Source organism: Mauremys reevesii, linkage group 13, assembly GCF_016161935.1.
Source record: "Mauremys reevesii isolate NIE-2019 linkage group 13, ASM1616193v1, whole genome shotgun sequence".
In the NCBI taxonomy this organism is placed as follows: domain Eukaryota; kingdom Metazoa; phylum Chordata; order Testudines; family Geoemydidae; genus Mauremys; species Mauremys reevesii.
In genome coordinates this window covers 34370044-34390365 of record NC_052635.1, presented here as the reverse complement: position 1 = coordinate 34390365, position 20322 = coordinate 34370044, and the positions used below count along the sequence as shown (strand labels likewise).

At 42.5% G+C, this 20322-nt stretch overlaps 1 protein-coding gene across 1 annotated transcript in view; it reads right to left on the bottom strand.

Moving 5' to 3' along the window:
• PARD6B (par-6 family cell polarity regulator beta) overlaps positions 1-18619 on the bottom strand; it is a 30846-nt gene extending 12227 nt beyond the window's left edge. The window contains exons 1-2 of the mRNA XM_039497763.1: positions 18365-18619; positions 11441-11663 (exon numbers count right to left, since the gene is read on the bottom strand). Of these exons, the coding sequence (XP_039353697.1) occupies positions 11441-11663; positions 18365-18430 (289 nt within the window). The 5' untranslated portion in view covers positions 18431-18619. The remainder of the gene's footprint in view (positions 1-11440; positions 11664-18364) is intronic.
• Between the last annotated feature and the right edge of the window lie 1703 nt (positions 18620-20322).

The following is a 20322-nucleotide window of genomic DNA, read 5'->3' as shown; positions in this document are numbered from 1 at the left end:
GAAGGGCCGTGTGACCGTGTTTACGGCTTCCCTTTGCTTCCTCATCAGAAGTCATTTTTCTGCAGGGAAGCAAAGAAATCTGCAGGGGGCATGAATTCTTCACATGCACAGTGATGCAGAATTCCCCCAGGAATATCAAATATGCTTAAGTGAAAGTGACTAGAGTTTAAGTTCCTACTCGTCTAAGTCTCTTGAAAATGAGAGTCTCTTAAAGGGCTTATCTGCACTACAAAGTTAAGTTGGCTTAACTAGAATGCTCAGGGCTACCAAAAATTGCTCACCCTGTGCAACGTAGTTAAACCAACCTAAACCCCAATGTGTAGACATTGTAGGTCAATGGAAGACTTCTGTTGACCCTAGCTACCACCTCTAAGAACTAGTTTTGTTGCTGTAGTAAGGGTATGTCTACACTACCCGCCGGATTGGCGGGTAGCGATCGATCTATTGGGGAAATCGATGCATCGCGTCTTATCTAGACACGATACATCGATCCCTGAACACACTCTCCGTCAACTCTAGAACTCCACCAGGGTGAGAGGCAGAAGCGGAGTCGACGGGGGACTGGTGTCCGTCGATCCCGCGCTGCGAGGACGCAAAGTAAGTCAATCTAAGATACGTCGACTTCAGCTAGGCTATTCTCGTAGCTGAAGTTGCGTATCTTAGATCGATCCCCCCACAGCGTAGACGAGGCCTACGTGTCTATACTACCGTGCTACAGAGGCTCAGTTGTAGTACTGCAGCTGGGCGGCTGTAGTATTTCTAGTTTAGATGGACCCGAGGACAAGTTACTTCGGCTGACCTATCATGCCATATTTACAAAGCTTGACCTCAAAAGTTAGAATAATCTGTCTTTATATAGGTAAAGATCTTTATATAGAAACAGTGTCTTTAATTCACTCAGTTTTTGATAGAGGCTCATGGATTCAGCATATTTTTTTATTTAAATATTTTAAGAGATTACAATAAGTTTAGGCCTTATAATATTTTATATTCAATTCAATTTCATTTTAAAACAGGTTTACTCTTCCAATGAAAAAATCATTTTAACAAAAATCACATTTTTTTTAAAAATAGATTTTATCCACTCTGCATACATGCTCATAAACCAGACATTTGTAAACTTTTAAATATCACTATGCATTTTTATCTGAAGCTTTGACATCAATTAAGACCATTAAAAATCACTCCCCTAGAAAAAGTACCTGGAGAAAGAAGTGTCTTTTTCCAGAGATGGCTAATCCAAACAAGAGCACCACATAGCACCGTAAGAATTCGCTACAGCATTAAAGGCACTGTAAGCTGAATGTGAAATTGAGGGCTTGGCTACACTTACAAATTTGCAGCGCTGCAGCAGGGTGTGAAAACACACCCTCTCCAGCGCTGCAAATTGCGGCGCTGCAAAGCGCCAGTGTGGTCAAAGCCCCAGCACTGGGAGCGCTGCTCCCAGCGCTGTCCGTTATTCCCCACAGGGAGGTGGAGTACGGACAGCGCTGGGAGAGCTCTCTCCCAGCGCTGGCACTTTGACTACACTTAGCGCTTCAAAGCGCTACCGCGGCAGCGCTTTGAAGTGCTAAGTGTAGCCACAGCCTTAAACTACGGAAAGAAACATGAACTATGAAAAGCTATCAAAATAGGTCAGATAATTTTTAATCCCTATAGTTAAAAATCTGTGATTATAAATGCAATTTTTCTGGAGTTTAATTTTAGGCTGAAAGTTCACATGCTGATTTTCAGCTGATACTGACTTAAGTGATAGCAATACAGTTACTGTAGGTAAAGGGAGAAACTGTTATTGTAGGTATAAACAATAGGTTATACAGCCTTGGACATTAGAACCTGTTTTATTAAGAATGTTAGCTGGGGCAAGGGTTATTTTGTATTAGTCATGGGATCTTTAACTTCTGCCTCTCTCACGGATTGTTTACACAGAAGAGGCCGTGTAAATGCTGTAGAAATATTTACAGGGCTTATGGTTATAAATAGAAATTTTAAAATTATCTAAATACCTGAGATTTTAAAAGCCTAGTTTTAAGATTGTACAACCAAGGCCAAATTCAGCTAAACTGGTAAAAGGCAGCGTCTCCCCATAAGTTCCTCTTCCCCTTGGAAAGTCCACCCTTGCAGAGGTGATGCAGTGTCATCACCTTTCAAGAGTTTACTACTAGGTATGCGAGAGCATGTAAGAAGTTTTAACTCACTGTTGCTCCAAAGGTCAATCAGTGGGGGGGGGTTGTTTTTTTTTTAAACGAGTCACTGAATGCACCCACAAAAGCTCATGCTCCAATACATCTGTTAGTTTATAAGGTGCCACAGGACTCTTCGCTGAATGCACTATGTAAATCTGTCAGGATTTAGACTGTTTTAATGGCCCCTCCTCTATCAAACCTAAACAGACTTCAGCTTTCATAATATTTATTCCATTTTCTGTAGAGTAGACCCATTTTAAAGCCATTTTTAAGCAAGCATCAGAAGTTGCACATGCACTCTGTATTTTTGCTTCGTTTCTTATTAATGATAAAATTTGGATTGCTGATGACAACATATCTAGAGTGCTCATTTTATGCAGGTTCCCACTCCAATGCTCATGTTTTCCTTTTAAAATAGTCTCGTAACTTTTACTGTCAAAGTAGTTGTAACTTGGTATTTTAATAAAAAGGGTGTGGAAAAATCACTTATTTATTATAGCACTGGTAGTAAATATGGTTGAGAGTAAAATGCTGTCAGTTACAACTCTGTTTCCAGGTGCTCATCACTTTCCAAAGGAAATTTCTTGAGCTGAAACAGTTTTCCTTACTTTGTCGCATTCAAAAGGTGAATTTTCTAGGAAAATCTGAGCCATTTATGATGAGCTGTTTTGTATTTAAAACTACAGAAATAACGTACTTTGTTCTTGAGACTGTGAAGAAAATTAGCTTTAAGAAGCCTCAGGGGAGAAATTGCACACACAGCTATCAGACAACGGAGTGTCACAGAATATTAACAGACATCAGCTAGTCTTTGGCTTACCAGTGCCCTTTAGGTGTGAAAATAGGACAGGCTGAGAATTTTATTGCTTAGCCTCAGCTTAACTGTTAACCCCAAAGTCTACAGTCATGGGTTGTTGTTTTTTTTTCATTAAAAACTGAGGGGTAGAAGCCATACTGGGTCAGACCAAAGGTCCATCTAGCCCAATATCCTGTCTGCCAACAGCCCAATGCCAGGTGCCCCAGAGAGAATGAACAAAACAGGTAATCATCAAGTGATCCATCCCTTGTCACCCATTCCCAGTTTCTGGCAAACAGAGGCTAGGGACACCATCCCTGCCCATCCTGGATAATAGCCATTGATGGACCTATCCTCCAAAAAAAGAACTAGATAGCTTCATGAACCCTGTTATAGTCTTGGCCTTCACAACATCCTCTGGCAAGGAGTTCCACAGGTTGACTGTGTGTTATGTGAAAAAATACTTCCTTTTGTTTGTTTTAAACCTGACGCCTATTATTTTCATTTAGTGGCCCCTAGTTCTTGTGTTATGAGAAGGAGTAAATAACACTTCCTTATTTACTTTCTCCACACCAGTCATGATTTTATAGACCTTTATCATATCCCCCGTCATTTCTTTTCAAGCTGAAAAGTCCCAGTCTTAATCTCTCCTCATACGACACCCGTTCCATACCCCTAATTATTTTTGTTGCCCTTTTCTGAACCTTTTCCCAAATCCAGTATATCTTTCTGAGATGGGGCGACCACATCTGCACGCACTATTCAAGATGTGGGCATACCATGGATTTATATAGAGGCAATATTATATTTTCTATCTTATCTATCCCTTTCTTAACAATTCCCAACATTCTGTTCACTCTTTTGACTGCCGCCGCACATTGAGTGGATGTTTTCAGAGAACTATCCACAATGACTCCAAGTTCTCTTTCTTGAGTGGTAACAGCTAATTTAGACCCCATCATTTTATATGTATTGTTGGGATTATGTTTTCCAGTGTGCATTACTTTGCATTTATCAACACTGAATTTCGTCTGCCATTTTGTTGCCCAGTCACCCAGTTTTGAGAAATCCTTTTGTTACTCTTTACAGTATGCCTGGAACTTAACTATCTTGAGTAGTTTTGCAAATTTTGCCACCCCACTGTTTACCCCCTTTTCCAGATCAATTATGAATACGTTGAATAGGACTGGGCCCAATACAGACCCCTGGGGGACCCCACTATTTACCTCTCTCAATTCTGAAAACTGACCATTTATTCCTACCCTTCGTTTCCAAGCTTTTAACCAGTTACTAATCCATGAGAGAACCTTTCCTCTTATCCCATGACTGCTTACTTTGCTTAAGAACCTTTGGTGAGGGACCTTGTCAAAGGCTTTCTGAAAATCTAAATACACTGTATCCACTGGATCCCCCTTGTCCACATCCTTGTTGACCCCCTCAAAGAATTCTAATAGAGTGGTGAGGCATGATTTCCCTTTACAAAAACCATCTTGACTATTCCTCAATAAATTATGTTCATCTATGTGTGACAATTTTATTCTTTACTATAATTTCAACCAGTTTGCCCAGTACTGAAATCAGGCTTACCAGAGTCACCTCTGGAGCCCTTTTTAAAAATTGGTGTCACATTAGCTATCCTGCAGTCATTTGGTACAGAAGTTGATTTAAATGATAGGTTACAGATGACAGTTAGTAGTCCTGCAATTTTACATGCAAGTTCCTTCAGAACTCTTGGGTGAATATCATCTGGTCCTGGTGTCTTATTACTGCTTAGTTTATCAATTTGTTCCAAAAACCTTCTCTAATGAAACCTCAATCTGGGACAGTTCCTCAGATTTGTCACCTAAAAATAATGGCTCAGGTTTGGGAATCTCCCTCACATCCTCAACTGTGACCGATGCAAAGAATTAATTTAGTTTCTCCATAATGGCCTTATCGTCCTTGAGTGCTCCTTTAGCATCTCAATCGTCCGGTGGCCCCACTGGTTGTTTAGCAGGCTTCCTGCTTCTGATATACTTAAAAAAAATTGCTATTACTTTGAGTCTGTGGCTAGCTGTTCTTCAAATTCTTTTTTAGCTTTTCTAATTATATTTTTACACTTCATTTGCCAGCGTTTATGCTCCTTTCTATTTTCCTCATTAGGATTTAACTTCCACTTTTTAAAGGATGTCTTTGTCTCCCAGTGCTTCTTCTACTTTGTTTTTTGGTTCTCTTACTATGTTTTTTAATTTGAGGTATACATTTAAGTTGAGCCTCCATTATGGTGTCTTTAAAAAGTTTCCATGCAGCTTGCAGGGATTTTACTTTTGGTGCTGTACCTTTTAATTTGTTTAACTAACCTCATTTTTGTGCAGTTGTCCTTTCTGAAATTAAATGCTACAGTACATAAGAACCAAGTATTGCAACATTCAAGAACAGGGGTCGGCAACCTTTCAGCAGTGGTGTGCCGAGTCTTCATGTATACACTCTAATTTAAGGCTTTGCGTGCCGGTAATACACTTTAATGTTTTTTAGAAGGTCTCACTATAAGTCTATAATATATAACCAAACTACTGTTATATGTTAAGTAAACAAAGTTTTCAAAATGTTTCAAAAGCTTTAATTAAATTAAAATGCAGATCTTATTAGTTTAGTGTGATCCTTGCCCTTGCTTTTCCTTGCTGAGTTTTCCAATGACTGGTGGCATGTATTTGGATACTTTAAGCTGCACACAGGCTTCTGAGTAATCAGTTGTTAACCAGCTGGAACCCCAGATCAGCAGCTGAGGTGAGTGGAGCTGGAAGGGCTGAGCAGGGCCGGAGGCCTGGACCCTGTCTGGCAGGGGGCCTGCGCTGGAACTCCAAGCGGAAGCAAGGTGAGTGGGGCTGCGGCGGGGACCCTGGCTGGCAAGAGGCCAGCAGCCAGAACCCCAGAGCAGCAGCAGGCTGAGCGGGTCAGCCCGCCCAGCTCTGGGGCTTCAGGGGTGGGCTGAGCATCTTTGCCCGCTCCTGCTCTGGGGTTTCAGCCGCTGGCTCCTGCCAGCCAGGGTCTCAGCCTGCTGCCAGCCTGGGGTTCCTTCCCCCAGGCCAGCAGTGGGTGCTGAGTGGGACCCCAGGTGGCAAGGGGCAAGCAGCGGGAACCCCAGAGCGGCAGTGGGCTGAGCAGCTCAGCCTGCCACCGCTCTGGGGCTTCGGCAGCCGACTCCTGCCAGCTGGAGTCCCTTCTCCCAAGGCCAGCAGTGGGCGCTGAGTGGGACCGGCAGTGGGACCCCGGCTGGCAAGGGGCCCACCCCGTGAGCCGAGTGGCTCAGCCCACCCCGCTTGCCATCAAAAATTGGCTCGCATGCCGTAGGTTGCCGACCCCTGTTCGAGCATATACATTATAAATTAAACAGAAAATGCAAGAGTTAGGACTCTTACAGCAACATCGTACAACTGTAGTATGCACTCCTTTGTTCATTCTTTCCTTGTTAAATGTACACCACAGAACCAAGTTAACATTAAACTTTTGCATTTTCTGATTTTACATCTAAGCTGCAACTTGTATGCAAATTGTGTATGTGCAACATTTTAAGATCTGTAATACCTTGATATAATGGGGTTTGCAAATAGTGTTTAGCAGAACTACTAAGATTCCTTCCCCCCACCCCCACCCAATTTAAGTCAGACTTACTAAAGTCACCATAGGAACCTAAACTCCAATTACAAAAGCAGGTTTCTTAAACTTGTTTTTGCAACTAGAACTTAAACACCACCACAAAAAAGACCTCCATTTGAACACATGCCTGAAAATACAAGAAAGGGCCATTGAAAAGAAAAATAAGATTCTGGAAACTGCCTCTGTTAGAAAAGATCTGAACTTCTAGAGTTTCCTATCCTACAAAATAAAAAACAAACACCCTCCCCCCTCCAAAAAAAACCCTCAAAACACAGTAAATGTAACTCGCTCAGAAATCTATTACTGAGCTGGTGTTTTACCTTTTAAAATTCATTTCTTAAAGCTCAATGATGCACTGTGAAAAAACACAGTATTCCTAAACTTAGCAGTCAGAATGCTACCACATTTCCAGATCAACAGACTATACAAACCATTGGGGGTTTTTTGGATACTAATTAGCTTTGGATGTTGCCTAAAGATTCTAAACTTAGCACAAAATTTAAGGTAGAAAATTAGAGTTACATAATTTGGGGGAGAAGTAGGGAAAGCTTGAAGAAAACTAATTTTCATAACTCTGCCAGGCAGCAAGATTCTGTTTAACCTCTCCTCAATTCCCAAAACAAAATTTTCTAAAGCAATGTCCTCGAGTACAAAGACACCTTTGTACTGACATCTAGCTAATCAGTTTATAGTTACAATGAAAAATATTTTGGCAGAATGCCAAAGAACAAGGTGTTAACAACAAAGATGTAACTGTGAATGTCAACTTGGTATAAAAACTTCCTGTTTTAAGAGTCTCAAACTCACTGGTGATACTAATTTTATGTGTATGTAATGTATTATTTAAAAAAAGTCTACAACTGTTGAAACTGAGTTTCAACCCGATATTCTTCAACACCTGGAATTGCACAATTTGTTTACAAGCCCCTCTGATATGCTTCCAAAGGAATGCACTTATTGGTAAAGTTATCCTTCAAGTGTCAAGCTTCCGAAGATAAACAGAACAATCTGAAGACATTTTATAAGAGTACCATAATTCTGGGGGAAAAAAATAAGATTTTTTTTTAAAGTCAGCCACACTGAACCTAACATTAGTATTTAACATTTATAAAATAACATGGAGAAAAGAATGGAGACCTGAATATTGATTAGAGGCATTTCAAAACTAAATTGGGAAAACTTTTACAGGTATTTCAAAACACTGGAAGCATGGGAAAACAGAGAGACATTCCTCAAAAAGAGAAAAAAGTTTAAAACCCAACTCTTCTTTCATTCCACTAATCATCAAGCAAGACCAAAATTAATTGCATAGAGGATTAATGGGGTGCCAGAAACAATTTGATAGTTTTTCCCCAAACTCTGTTACTGTTTTTGTCTATCCTCAGCATCTCTCTCTCAGCCACCCTGTATCTACCTCTGCAGGGAAGCATTAAGTTGAAGCAAAGAAGTATTACACTTGCAGCTGGTTACATAATGGAAGTGATTAAAATCACACAGTCCTGCTTTGTTGTGGGGTAATTTGTTCATGACATTAGCTGCCTATTAGTCTATGTCCTGAAGCATAAAGATTGATGACATCTGTAAAAACTTATAGCAGGCTATATTTATTATATTATGGAATAGTCATCCACGAGTTAAAAAAAGAAAGCCCTGTACTGCACGATACAAATGCCAGAAAGTGCTGTAGTGAACAAGCTTGCATTAGCGAGGAAGGATTAAGTGATTTCCTAAGTCTAAGTCTCTCTCCACCTTTATATGTCAAATTTATTATTTTCACTTTGCTTCTTTAATATTCTGTGACAGTGAGTTCTACATGTTAAGTAAAGTGGTATTAAAAAACCCAGTATTTCCCTACATCTTTTGTTTCATTGAGTACCTTGTGTTCTTATATTGTGGAAGAGGGCAAAAAGATATGCCCAGCTGGCCTTCACATTTGTTTCATCCCTAGGTCAGGTTTCTCTTGCAGACAGAGAGACTCCCATATATCTTGACTGAATTAAGGCCACATTAGTTCAGCTTTGAATTCCCTTTTACTGTCTCTTAACTTAGGTGATAATGTCATGTTTAACCTAGACAATATTCATCTCTGGGGAAATTTAACTTTTATTCTAGCACAGCCATAGTATAATGAACTCTTTATAAAGCTAACAAAATAGAAAGAAGTAAAAATAATCAACTCACCCTGCTAGGGTGTGTCCACACTAGGAGAAAAAGTGTTCTCTTACCACATTAGCTAGCATAATAAAATCCCAGTGAAGACAAGGCAGTCTCTAGTTTTCACCTGTTCACAAACTGAGGTAAACATTAGCAGGAACACAATGTTTACCTCAATGTGCTAATAGTGTTAAAACTACAAACTGCTTTGCCTTCATTTGAACTTAAACTCATGTTGGTTAACGAGTGACCAGGCCACCTGTTTTCCTGATGAAGCCAAGGCCTTTGACGTCTTATTATGGGGGTCTAGCTATATCATGGGTATTAATTATATAACATTCAGGATTCTAATATATTCTTATCTACTTACATGTACCTCAGGTTTTGCTATGGATGTGTCCCTCCTTTGCATTCTAGTGTCTCATTTAAAATACACATCAATTTCTAAATAAGCAAAATGCTGGAATTAGACATTTTCAGGTGTCTGAAGAAACATCTACTTTTCCTCTCATATTGAGGTGGTCTACTGCTAAGGGTGTTATTCCCCACTATCTCTGCTTAAAGTTATATTGGGTATAAACTTTCCCATTAGAAAAATCTACAGGTTATTTCAGTTATTCAAGCAATGTAGCAGAAGGTGGTACGAAGGTCTCAAAAAGGGGTGGCAGTACAGAAGTGTAATTTTTATTATCTGACCCCTCAACAAATTCTAGTTTCAAAAGTGACAAATTGAAGCAGCCTTGTCAATGGTGAGTATTTCTTCAGCCATACCTTATTTCCACTTCCACTGAAGTGCAGACACAAAAGTTATGCAACTGAACAGGAAATAGAGTACAATTACACCTAATTGAGCAATAAAACAAATTAGAAGCTATACTGCATGGATTTATAAGTAGTTTTCAGCATCATGAAACTAGGCCTGAGCTGCTAACAACTTTTTTTTTTTTTTAAATAATGGACTGACTGAAGAAATTAAAGAAATCAGATTTTTTCAATTTGAACAAATTTTAGTTTATATCACCCTTCAGTACAATCTTTTTCAAAGTAATCGCACTGATACAATATAAATATAGGTACTGGCTGTCAGACTGATTTTGAGACCCAGTTTTGGGAACAACTTTGAGCTCTATTTCCTAGTTTTCTACAGCTCAGACATGGAGTCACAGAGCAATAAGACTGGTATCAAAGAGGAGTGGAAAAGGGGAGGAAAGACAATGGCTGGTTGCTACAGTGTTTCCCTCTGACCACTTACGGAAGTGACTTTAAAAATTAAAACTGGTCAGTGCCTAGAACTCAGAAATGTTGTCCCATACTATACCAAAATAATCTGTGTGTCAATCATGCTTTAAGAATGAATTTTAACATGTGTACAAGGAGTTGCATGTACAACTGTAGTAACAAAACATATGGTGATAAATGCAACCTTAGTAATCTCAATCTGACAAAGTGGTTTATCTGCTCTCGTCATATGGCTGCTGAAGGAGCTTACATAGAATCTAGGGATGGAAAAGACCTATTAGGTCATGTAGTCCAGCTCCCTGCCAATTCAGGATTGAAACAGTCTTTCCATGAACACTTAAATACAGCAAATACATTTCACTGGCAACATGGTGGTTCACAAATGACAAATTTTAATTAAGAGTTCTGTTAGGAAAGAGTAAATTCAGTTAAAACATTTTTCTAAAGAGTTTTCTCTTTTTTGGGGGAAGAATCAGAAATATTTATTTTTGCACTGAGAAAATATTTTATTGATCTTTTTAATAGCAATTACTACAGCTAGCAAAAGCTTTATTCGACATGCAACAAATTATGAATACTTTGAAACAGCATTCAAAAAATGGAGTTTAAGGATAAGACCAAAAAATTACACCTATTGCTGAAAGAAAGATGTGGGAGAAGACAAATTTCCATTCTGAATAAGAAACAATCATTCTATTGGAACTTTGATAGCTGAAATAAGCAACCATTCAACATGACACTTATTAGCAAAATGTAAAATACATCAGGTTATAAGATTAATCTTTTTAAGCTATACTGACGCCCATTGCTTCAAAGAAGATATCTGTTCAAACCAAGCTTATTTTGTATTTCAATAACATCCTATTGTCCAGTTAGGATATGATGAATGCATGATACTGTTAAGCTTTCAGTGGAAACAAAACCAGACATGAGCAACTGCCTTTAAAACAATATACAAAAACATTCACTGGAGAATGCTGATTCAACTTTAATGTTTCTGTCCAATTTGAATAAACTAAGAATTGAATATGTTCATAAATGAAGACTTCATATAAAAGCAGTATTTCTACTGAAGTGAGGATGGATTTTTCCTGGAGCGAATGGGATTTAAATCAACGTATTACAGACATTCCCAAATGTAAAAAGAAAAAAAAAAAGAGAGAGGGAGAAAAGTAGCTTAGTAGCAGAGTTATAGGACAGAGGGGAATCTCAAGCCCTACAGAAATGGTGCAATATACATTTCCAAAAACAGCCTGCTGCAAAGGACAGTTGGGAGGTTCCCAGTGACAATCAGTAAGAAGTCAGTAAACATCAACATGGAGAAACAGGATAATGTCTAATTGGGACTTGGGCAAAATATGTGACCGTGTGCATGGATACTGCTTTGTACACAGTGGACACTTCCAGTACACAAAATTAGTGAACTTACCTTTTCTTTGAATGAAAATCCTGAGCAGAGGATTGGCTGTGGAAACTGCTTTATGATAATTGTCATCGTTGTTGATAGGCAGCAGATCTCCATGAATGTCTATATACCCAACTAAAACTTCAACATTGGGGATCTTGTGCACATGCTGCAATAATCCATAAAACTCCTCAAACTTTCCAGGTTTGGTTCTTTCCAGAGAAAACCGTCGAAATTCAGCTCCAAACTACAATAAAGACATCTGATTTTAGTAAGACAGAAATCAATGTACACCAAGACAACAGGATAACTTGAAAGATACAGTAAATGTTCACCAGGTCAAAGATTTAATTTACAAAAATATGATAAACTTAATGCATAGCCAAAAGATTCTAAAGATCTGAGTGAAAAGGCGACCTTTCAGATGTACTAATGTCAGAGGCCATGCCACATGGTTCAAAATATGTATGCAGTTATTTCTGTCTTGAAGTAATCTGCTCCAATGCAAAGTCTTGATGAGAATGTGTTTACTTTTGATTCTGTGCAAAGATTTTTGTTTTTACTGTTATATTTAACTCTGGACCCAAATAACCACATGTAAGGTTAAAGCCTGGTCTACACCTAAAAATTAGATCAACCTAGCTACACTGCTCAGGGCTGTGAAAGATTCTGCACCCTGTGCGATGTAACTATATAAACATATGCCCCAACTGTAGATTGGGTTGGTAGTGATTGCATGTCTAACATAGTGAATGCCCGTGAAAATGAGGTAGGATCAGAGGCTAAAATAGGGAAAGAATAAGCTAAAAGTTACTTAGACAAGTTAGATGTTTTCAAGTCACCAGGGCCTGATGAAATGCATTGTAGAATACTGAAGGAGCCAACTGAGGAGATATCTGAACCATTAGCGATTATTTCTGAAAAGTAATGGAAGACTGAAGAGCTTCCAGAAGACTGGAAAAGGGCAAATATAGTGCCAATCTACAAAAAGGGAAATAAGGACAACCCGGGGAATTACAGACCAATAAGCTTAATTTCTGTACCAGGAAAGATAATGGAGGAAATAATTAAGTAATCAATTGCAAACATCTCAAAGATAAGAAGGTGATAAGTAACAGTCAGCATGGATTTATCAAGAATAAATCTTGACAAACCAACCTGATAACTTTCTTTGACAGGGTAAAACGCCTTGTGGATGGGGGAAAGCGGTAGATGTGGTAGATCTTGACTTTAGTAAAGCTTTTCCTACTGTCTCGCATGACCTTCTTATAAACAAACTAGGGAAATACAAGCTAGATGGAGTTACTATAAGGTGGGTGCATAACTGGTTGGAAAACCGTTCCCTGAGAATAGTTATCAGCGGTTCACAGTCATGCTGGAAGGGCATAACAAATGGGGTCCCACAGGGATCAGTTCTGGGTCCAGTTGTGTTCAATATCTTCATCAATAATTTACATAATGGCATAGAGTGTGTAAGAGTACACTTACAAAGTTTGAGGATGATACCAAGCTGGCAGGGGTTGCAAGTGCTTTGGAGGATACAATTGTAATTCGAAATGATCTGGACAAACTGGAGAAATGCTCTGAAGTAAATAGGATGAAATTCAATAAGGACAAATGCAAAGTACTCCACTTAGGAAGGAACAAACAGTTGCACACATACAAAATGGGAAATAACTGCCTAGGAAGGAGTAATGCGGAAAGGGATCTGGGGATCATAGTGGACCACAAGCTAAATGAGTCAACAGTGTAATACTGTTGCCAAAAAAAAAAAAAAAAGAGCAAACATCATTCTGGCATATATTAGCAGGAGTGGCATAAGCAAGACTCTACTCCGTGCTGATTAAGCCTCAACTGGAATAGTGTGTCCAGTTCTGGGCGTCACATTTCAGGAAAGATGTGGACAAACTGGAGAAAGTCCAGAGAAGAGCAACAAATATGATTAAAGGTCTAGAAAACATGACCTATGAAGGAAGATTGAAAAAATTGGGTTTGTTTAGTATGGAAAAGAGAAGATGGAGAGGGAATGTGATAACTGTTTTCAAGTACATAAAAGGTTGCTACAAGGAGGAGAAAAATTGTTCTTCTTAACCTCTGAGGATAGGACAAGAAGCAGGGTTTTCGCCCACGAAAGACTTATGCCCAAATAAATTTGTTAGTCTCTAAGGTGCCACAAGGACTCCTTGTTGTTTTTGCTGATACAGAGTAACATGGCTACCTCTCTGAAACATATTTATTGAGTTCATGTTGCATAGTTAAGATCTAATGTGCCACATAGCAAATGGGACCCTTGCTATTGTCATGATCAATTCTGTCTCTCTCACATTTATTTTCAAAAATATAATCAAGTTTTAGTTGCATTCAACTTGGGAGTCTGTGAAAACCCAGCAGAGACAGGGACCCTATCGTTTGCTCATTAGTACCATAATGAGTCAAACAGTTAGCACAACAAATTGAGAATTCTCAATACCTTCTGAACTTCAACACTCCTCCCCACTCTAAAGATGTTTAAATAAAGGAATTCACTGCAAATATCTCTGTTCTATAGATACTCTAACTACACTAACATTAGTGAACAATAAGGTAGAATGAATCACATTCTGATTTCAGTCACGCCTGTACATAACAAAGTAAATAAAACCGGCAGGAGGAACTCCCTTCAGTCAAGAGCAGTGTGCTTTATTATAACATCAATAAGAGAACTTCTCCTTTGTTTCCATTAACTGTTTCCCCAAGAATTTGAAATATGCAACATCCAAGGAATTTCCCACATATTATGTATATTGCCACTGTTTGTATATTACTTATAATTAATTTTCCAGTAGTGCTGCAGTTTAACGTGACAGACATCAAATAAAATTTCACATGAGCTAAAAAGGACAGCATGTTTGAAGTTACAATATCGTAGAATGTCCAGCTTTTCAGAAATAACTGCATGTTTTCATGCATACACTACAAGCACATTTATTGTGTCTGCATGATTGCAGTAACTGCACAAGCATGCGACAGTCTCAAAAGCTTTTTCTAATGTAGTGCTTGCTGTTTCCATTTCAAAACGAATATTCTAATTTCATTGTAGTTTGTGTTCTTTCCCAAAACAACATAATTTTTGCAATTGTCATCACGTATTTACATGGTACTTTACTCTCTTAAAGAGACAGGCTGCACTATGCAAAACACAGGACAAGAAAGTTATGAGGGATTAGTCAGACAGGACAGAGTGCTTGAAGAGGTGGATTTCAGAGGGGAGGAGAGCATTTATCCACGAACTGTGGGCCTGTCTACACTGGCACTGCAACTTTCTCACTCAGAGGTGTGAAAGAACACCCCCGAGCGCTGCAAGTTTCAGCGCTATAACATGCCAGTATAGACTGCGCCCCCAGCACTGGTAGCTACGCCCTTCATGGAGGTGGGTTTTTTTTTTTTTTAAGAGCGACTACACGAGCCGAATTTTAACATTGCTAGTGAAGACGTGCCCTGTAGCACTTCAAAAACATGAATTTTTGAGACCTAGAAGCCTGGGATGAAAAAGGGTTTGCTTTAAATATACACTCATGTTTTGCTTTGGCAAATTTTGACATTTACAATGAAAAAAAAGTTAGAATAAAGCTTCAGAGCAACTACAGTTTCACTCATGCTTAACTAGCACTTAGAGTCATGGTCAGCAGGTGCCATCACCCTTTAGCTTCTGTCCACACAAATCTTCTGAAATTCTCCCATGGTTCCTCACTTGCTCTAGCACAGGGGTGGGCAAATGATGGCCTGGGGGCAGAATCCAGCCCTTCAGACATTTTAATCCAGCCAGGGAGCAGGGTCGGGGGACTACCCCACTCCACATGTGCTGTGGCTCCACGTGGCTCCTGGAAGCAGTGGCATGTCCCCGCTCCAGTTCTTACGCACAGGGGCTCCAGGAGGCTCCACATGCTGTCCCCACCCCAAGCGCAACCCCCAGCTCCCACTGGCTGAGAACCGCAGCCAATGGGAGCTGCAGGGGTGGCGCTTGCGGATGGGGCAGCGCACAGAGGCACCTGGCCACACTGCCACATTTGGCCAAAGAGGGGACATGCTACTGCTTCCGGGAGCTGCTTGAGGTAAGCACTGCCTGGAGCCTGTCCCCCTGACCCCCTCCCACAGCCCTGATCCCCCTCCTGCCCTCCAAACCCCTCAGTCCCAACCCAGAGCACCCTCCAGCACCCCAACTGCTCATCCTTAGCCCCTCCCCCCACACCCCCCTGCCCCAGCCCAGAGCCCTCTCCCACACCCTAAATTCCTCATTTCTGGCCCCATCCAAGAGCCTGCATCCCCAGCCGGAGCCCTCACATCCTCCCACACCCTAACCCCCGATTTTGTGTGCATTCATGGCCTGCCATAAAATTTCTATACCCAGATGTGGCCCTCGGGCCAAAAAGTTTGCCCATCTCTGCTCTAGCACCAATACAACGTACAGCAGAAAACGCTGGTATATTATTACCACCATGTCACGTAACCCTTAAAAATGCATCTCCCCTGTCCATACTAAAGCTACCAGTTATTGTAAACAAAGATGGAAACTATAGAATAGACAGGACACAGGATTTACAGATTAGGCTTCACACTGGTAAAAATGTTTACAACCAGTCTGCATTACAGCTTCCATCAGTGGAGAAACATACAAGTTTTCCCAATGTATGTGCACTCTTAAGCCTTGCCTAGACAAGGGGAAAATGTGTTTTTTAGATCAACATGAATTAAACTAAACCAAATTAAGGCCACATTAATTCTGAACAACAGCATCCACTCTGGGATTTAATATCATTTAACTAACTTCAAATTCACACCTTCAGTTAATTTGGATTAATTTTCCCTGATGTCCCTGTATAGACAATCCCCAAATTACCTAATTCTATTTATGTATGCAGTGTTGTTGTAGTCATGTTAGTCACAGGATATTAGAGAAGCAAGGTGTGTGAGGCAATATATTTTATTGGACCAAGTTCTGTCATCGAAGAGCTCTGTGTAAGCTTGACACTCTCAACAACAGATGCTGGTCCAATAAAAGATATTACCTCATCCACCTTGTCTCGCTAATTCAATTTAGGTAAAATTACATAAAACACTCCTTAACACCCAGTTTAGACACAGTTCAACACCTTGACAATTGTGGGTTATATGAGCAGATAACAAGATTCCAGAACTGTTGTACTGCATCTAAATTAGGATCTTGTATAGACTAGGACAAAAGATGTTTTTTTCCAAAAACATGTTAGCAGGACAACTTATTTTTGTTCTGTTCACATTAGATCTTTAAATCATGTTAAAACACGTTAGCCAGCATGTTTTTAAAAATACACTTTTATCCTAGTCTAGTAAAAAAGCATAGTATTAAGGGCATTTCAAATCATGTTAGCTAAACTGATTTTTTGAAGAGCACCTTTTTCCCTAGTAATTTTCCCTATATAGTCTGCATTTGTTTTCCTATATATTCTGTTAGTCTATATTCAGTTTCAGGGGGAACCTTCTCAGTCTTGTTTTACACTTCAGTGGAGTAATTTTAGGGAAAGCAGTGTGCCTGCCCAATCAGTAAAGTTATGCTGTAACTTTTGTTAAGACTATCAAGTTTTGCAGTGGATAATCATCCATAACCCTGTTGGGGATAGAGGGAAAAAAAGTGATGAAGAGTGATCTGACAAGGGGGCTAGTGCTGAGAGGAGGCATCAGGCTACAGTAGGCTGACCAGACAGCCAAGTATGAAAAATTAGGACAGGGGTGGAGGGTAATAGGAGCCTATATAAGAAAAAGACCCCAAAATCGGGACTGTCCCTATAAAATCGGGACATCTGGTCACCCTATGCTACAGGGACAATACCCAGTATTAATTATTACTAGTGTCAACCCTATGATGATAGCTGTTTGACTAATATCACAAGACTGTGACACAATACACCAATGGCTTTCAAACCTTTTTTTCACTGCTGACCCCTTTCATATAGCAAGCCTCTGAGTGCGACCCCCCCATATAAATTAAAAAGGCTTTTTTATATATATTTAACCCATTATAAATGCTGGAGGCAAAGCAGGGTTTGTGGTGGAGGTTGACAGCTCACTACCCCCATGTAATAACCTTGTGACCCCCTGAGGGGTCCCAACCCCCAGTCTGAAAACCCCTGCAATACACCAATCATCTTACTCCTAGGCCCTGGTACAGGTACCAAGCAAAAAGAACTGTCCTAGATCCTCTGAAAACCCCAAGAGACCCCTCTGCCCTTAGGCAACCTGGATCTTCCCTGCAGACACACTCCCCACCACCCAGGACTTCCTCCCCACCCTGGGAATCTCCCTCTTGGTGCCACCTTCTGCAGGTGAGTCAGCAGCTCTCCCTCCCCCCACACAGTACCCACCTAGTGCAGAACCAGCCCTGGTCCCGTGCCGACAACTCACAGGCAGGCCTTGGGTGTGCTCCCCTAAGGGATTCCCCGAGCCCAGATCCCCCCCCCAACGCTGCCCTCCTGATGGCCCCAACTTTCACTGAGGCTCGCCCTGCCCCCGGCGGCCCCTCACGGACCGACGCGCCCCTCCGCCGTTCCCCTACCCCCGGCGGCCCCTCACGGATCGACGCGCTCCCCCCCTCCGCCGCTCCTTTGCCCCCCCTCACGGATCGACGCGCTCCCCACCGCCGCCACCGCCCCTCATGGATCGACCCCCCCACACCGCCACCGCCCCCCCGGCGGCCCCTCGTGGATCGACCCCCCCACACCGCCGCCGCCCCCCCGGCGGCCCCTCCTGGATCGACCCCCCCACACACCACCGCCGCCGCTCCCCCGGCGGCCGCTCACCCCCCCGCATCCACTTGGGCTCGCCCTGCCGCCGGCGGCCCCTCACGGATCGACGTCCCCGCCCTCCCCCTTCTACTGGGGTCTCGCCTGCCCCCCATGGCCCCTGACGGATCGTCGCCCTGGGCCCGCTACCCACCTTGCTCTTCACTTCCATGGTGCCGAGGCCCCGGCTGCCCCCAGCGCTGCGGTGGGTCCGGTTCATGCCGCCAGACGGTCTGTGTCCCCGGGCGCGCTGTGGGGGGAGGGGGAGAACCCGGGCAGTTCCGAGCCCTGCCTCCCAGCCCCAACCTGCTGCCGCCGCCGCTGCTGAGCCGCCTCCTCACACACACCCAGGAGGGGGGAGGAGCCGCTCCGCAGAACGCCTAGCTGCGCCTGGCACCTGCCGCTCCCCGCAGAGGGCTGGGGGCAGGTAGCGCATGCGCGCCGAGCACGCACAGACGGGAGGGGGAGTCTCGGTGCACCTGCAGCGAGCGCGCATGCGTACCTGTCGCCCCGCGAGCGAGAAGGAACGGAAGCGTAGGCGCACCTGCAGCCAGTGCGCGTGCGTGCAACGTGAGCACCTGCTCGGCTACTTTCTGAAGTGGAAGGCGCACGCGCGGCTGCGAACGCGAGGCCGGGGGTTGGGAGGTGTCAGTACCCTACTACTGAGGTTATTGTAGGCAAAGACCCACTCTCAGAACTGGGATGGGGAGGGAGGACACAGCACACCACTAAATTAATCCTGGCATTGCAGAGGCACAGTAACCCCCCGTGCTGGGATTGTGGGGGCACAGTAACCCCCAAGTGCTGGGATTGTGGGGGCACAGTAACCCCCGGTGCTGGGATTGGGGGGGCACAGTAACCCCCGGTGCTGGGATTGGGGGGGCACAGTAACCACTGGTGCTGGGATTGTGGGGGCACAGTAACCCCCGGTGCTGGGATTGGGGGGGCACAATAACCCCCGGTGCTGGGATTGGGGGGGCACAGTAACCACTGGTGCTGGGATTGTGGGGGCACAGTAACCCCCAAGTGCTGGGATTGTGGGGGCACAGTAACCACCGGTGCTGGGACTGGGGGGGCACAGTAACCCCCAGTGCTGGGATTGGGGGGGCACAGTACACCACCCAGTACTGGGATTAAAGAAGGACTCATCCCCTCAATTCTGGGATTATGAGGGCCACAGTGCATCACCTATAGTGAGATTATGAGGGGGGGGTCAAAGTGCCCCCGTGAGGCTGGGAATATGTGGATGGGGACAGAATACACTTCCTCTTGGTGCTGTGAGACTGTGTTTGAGGAAATAAGGGTGCTATAGTATCCCACCAAAGATCAGGACTGGCTTCAACTACAAATAAAGATAATCAACTTTGTGAGGCCCTTCATTTTTAGAGTAGCAGCCGTGTTAGTCTGTATCCGCAAAAAGAACAGGAGTACTTGTGGCACCTTAGAGACTAACAAATTTATTTCAGCATAAGCTTTGGTGAGCTACAGCTCACTTCTTCACATCTTCTATGCAGATATGCATCTTCTGTAGCTCACGAAAGCTTATGCTGAAATAAATTTGTTAGTCTCTAAGGTGCCACAAGTACTCCTGTTCCTTCATTTTTAGGGATTCCTGTACATAATTTTCTGGAGTTTATGTCCAGAAAGGACCATTAAATCATCACCATTAAATCCTGCACAACAGAAGCCATCACATTTCACTCAAATAGCCCAATGACTTCAGTCAAACTAAAGCATTTAAATCCTCAGAAAAATAGACTGTCTTGTGCCACAGGTAGAGAACAGGATGCTGCCAATGCCCTGAGAGGCTCATGCAATGTGGGGAATTGATTAGGTGAGACATGCCAGGATGATCCTAGGAAGTGATCCATGCCCCATGCTGTAGAGGAAGGTGAAAAACTCCCAAGATCCCTGCCAATCTGACCTGGGGGTAAATTCCTACCCAGCCTCAAATCTGAGGATCACCTACACCCTGAGCATGTGAGTGGGACAAACCAGCCAGGCATCTAAAACACAATTCCTGATATCACCTGAGATGATCACTGATCTACCCCAACCAGTATCCTTCCTGTCCCAGATTATAATTGTACATTGGGAGGAACAAATCCTTCT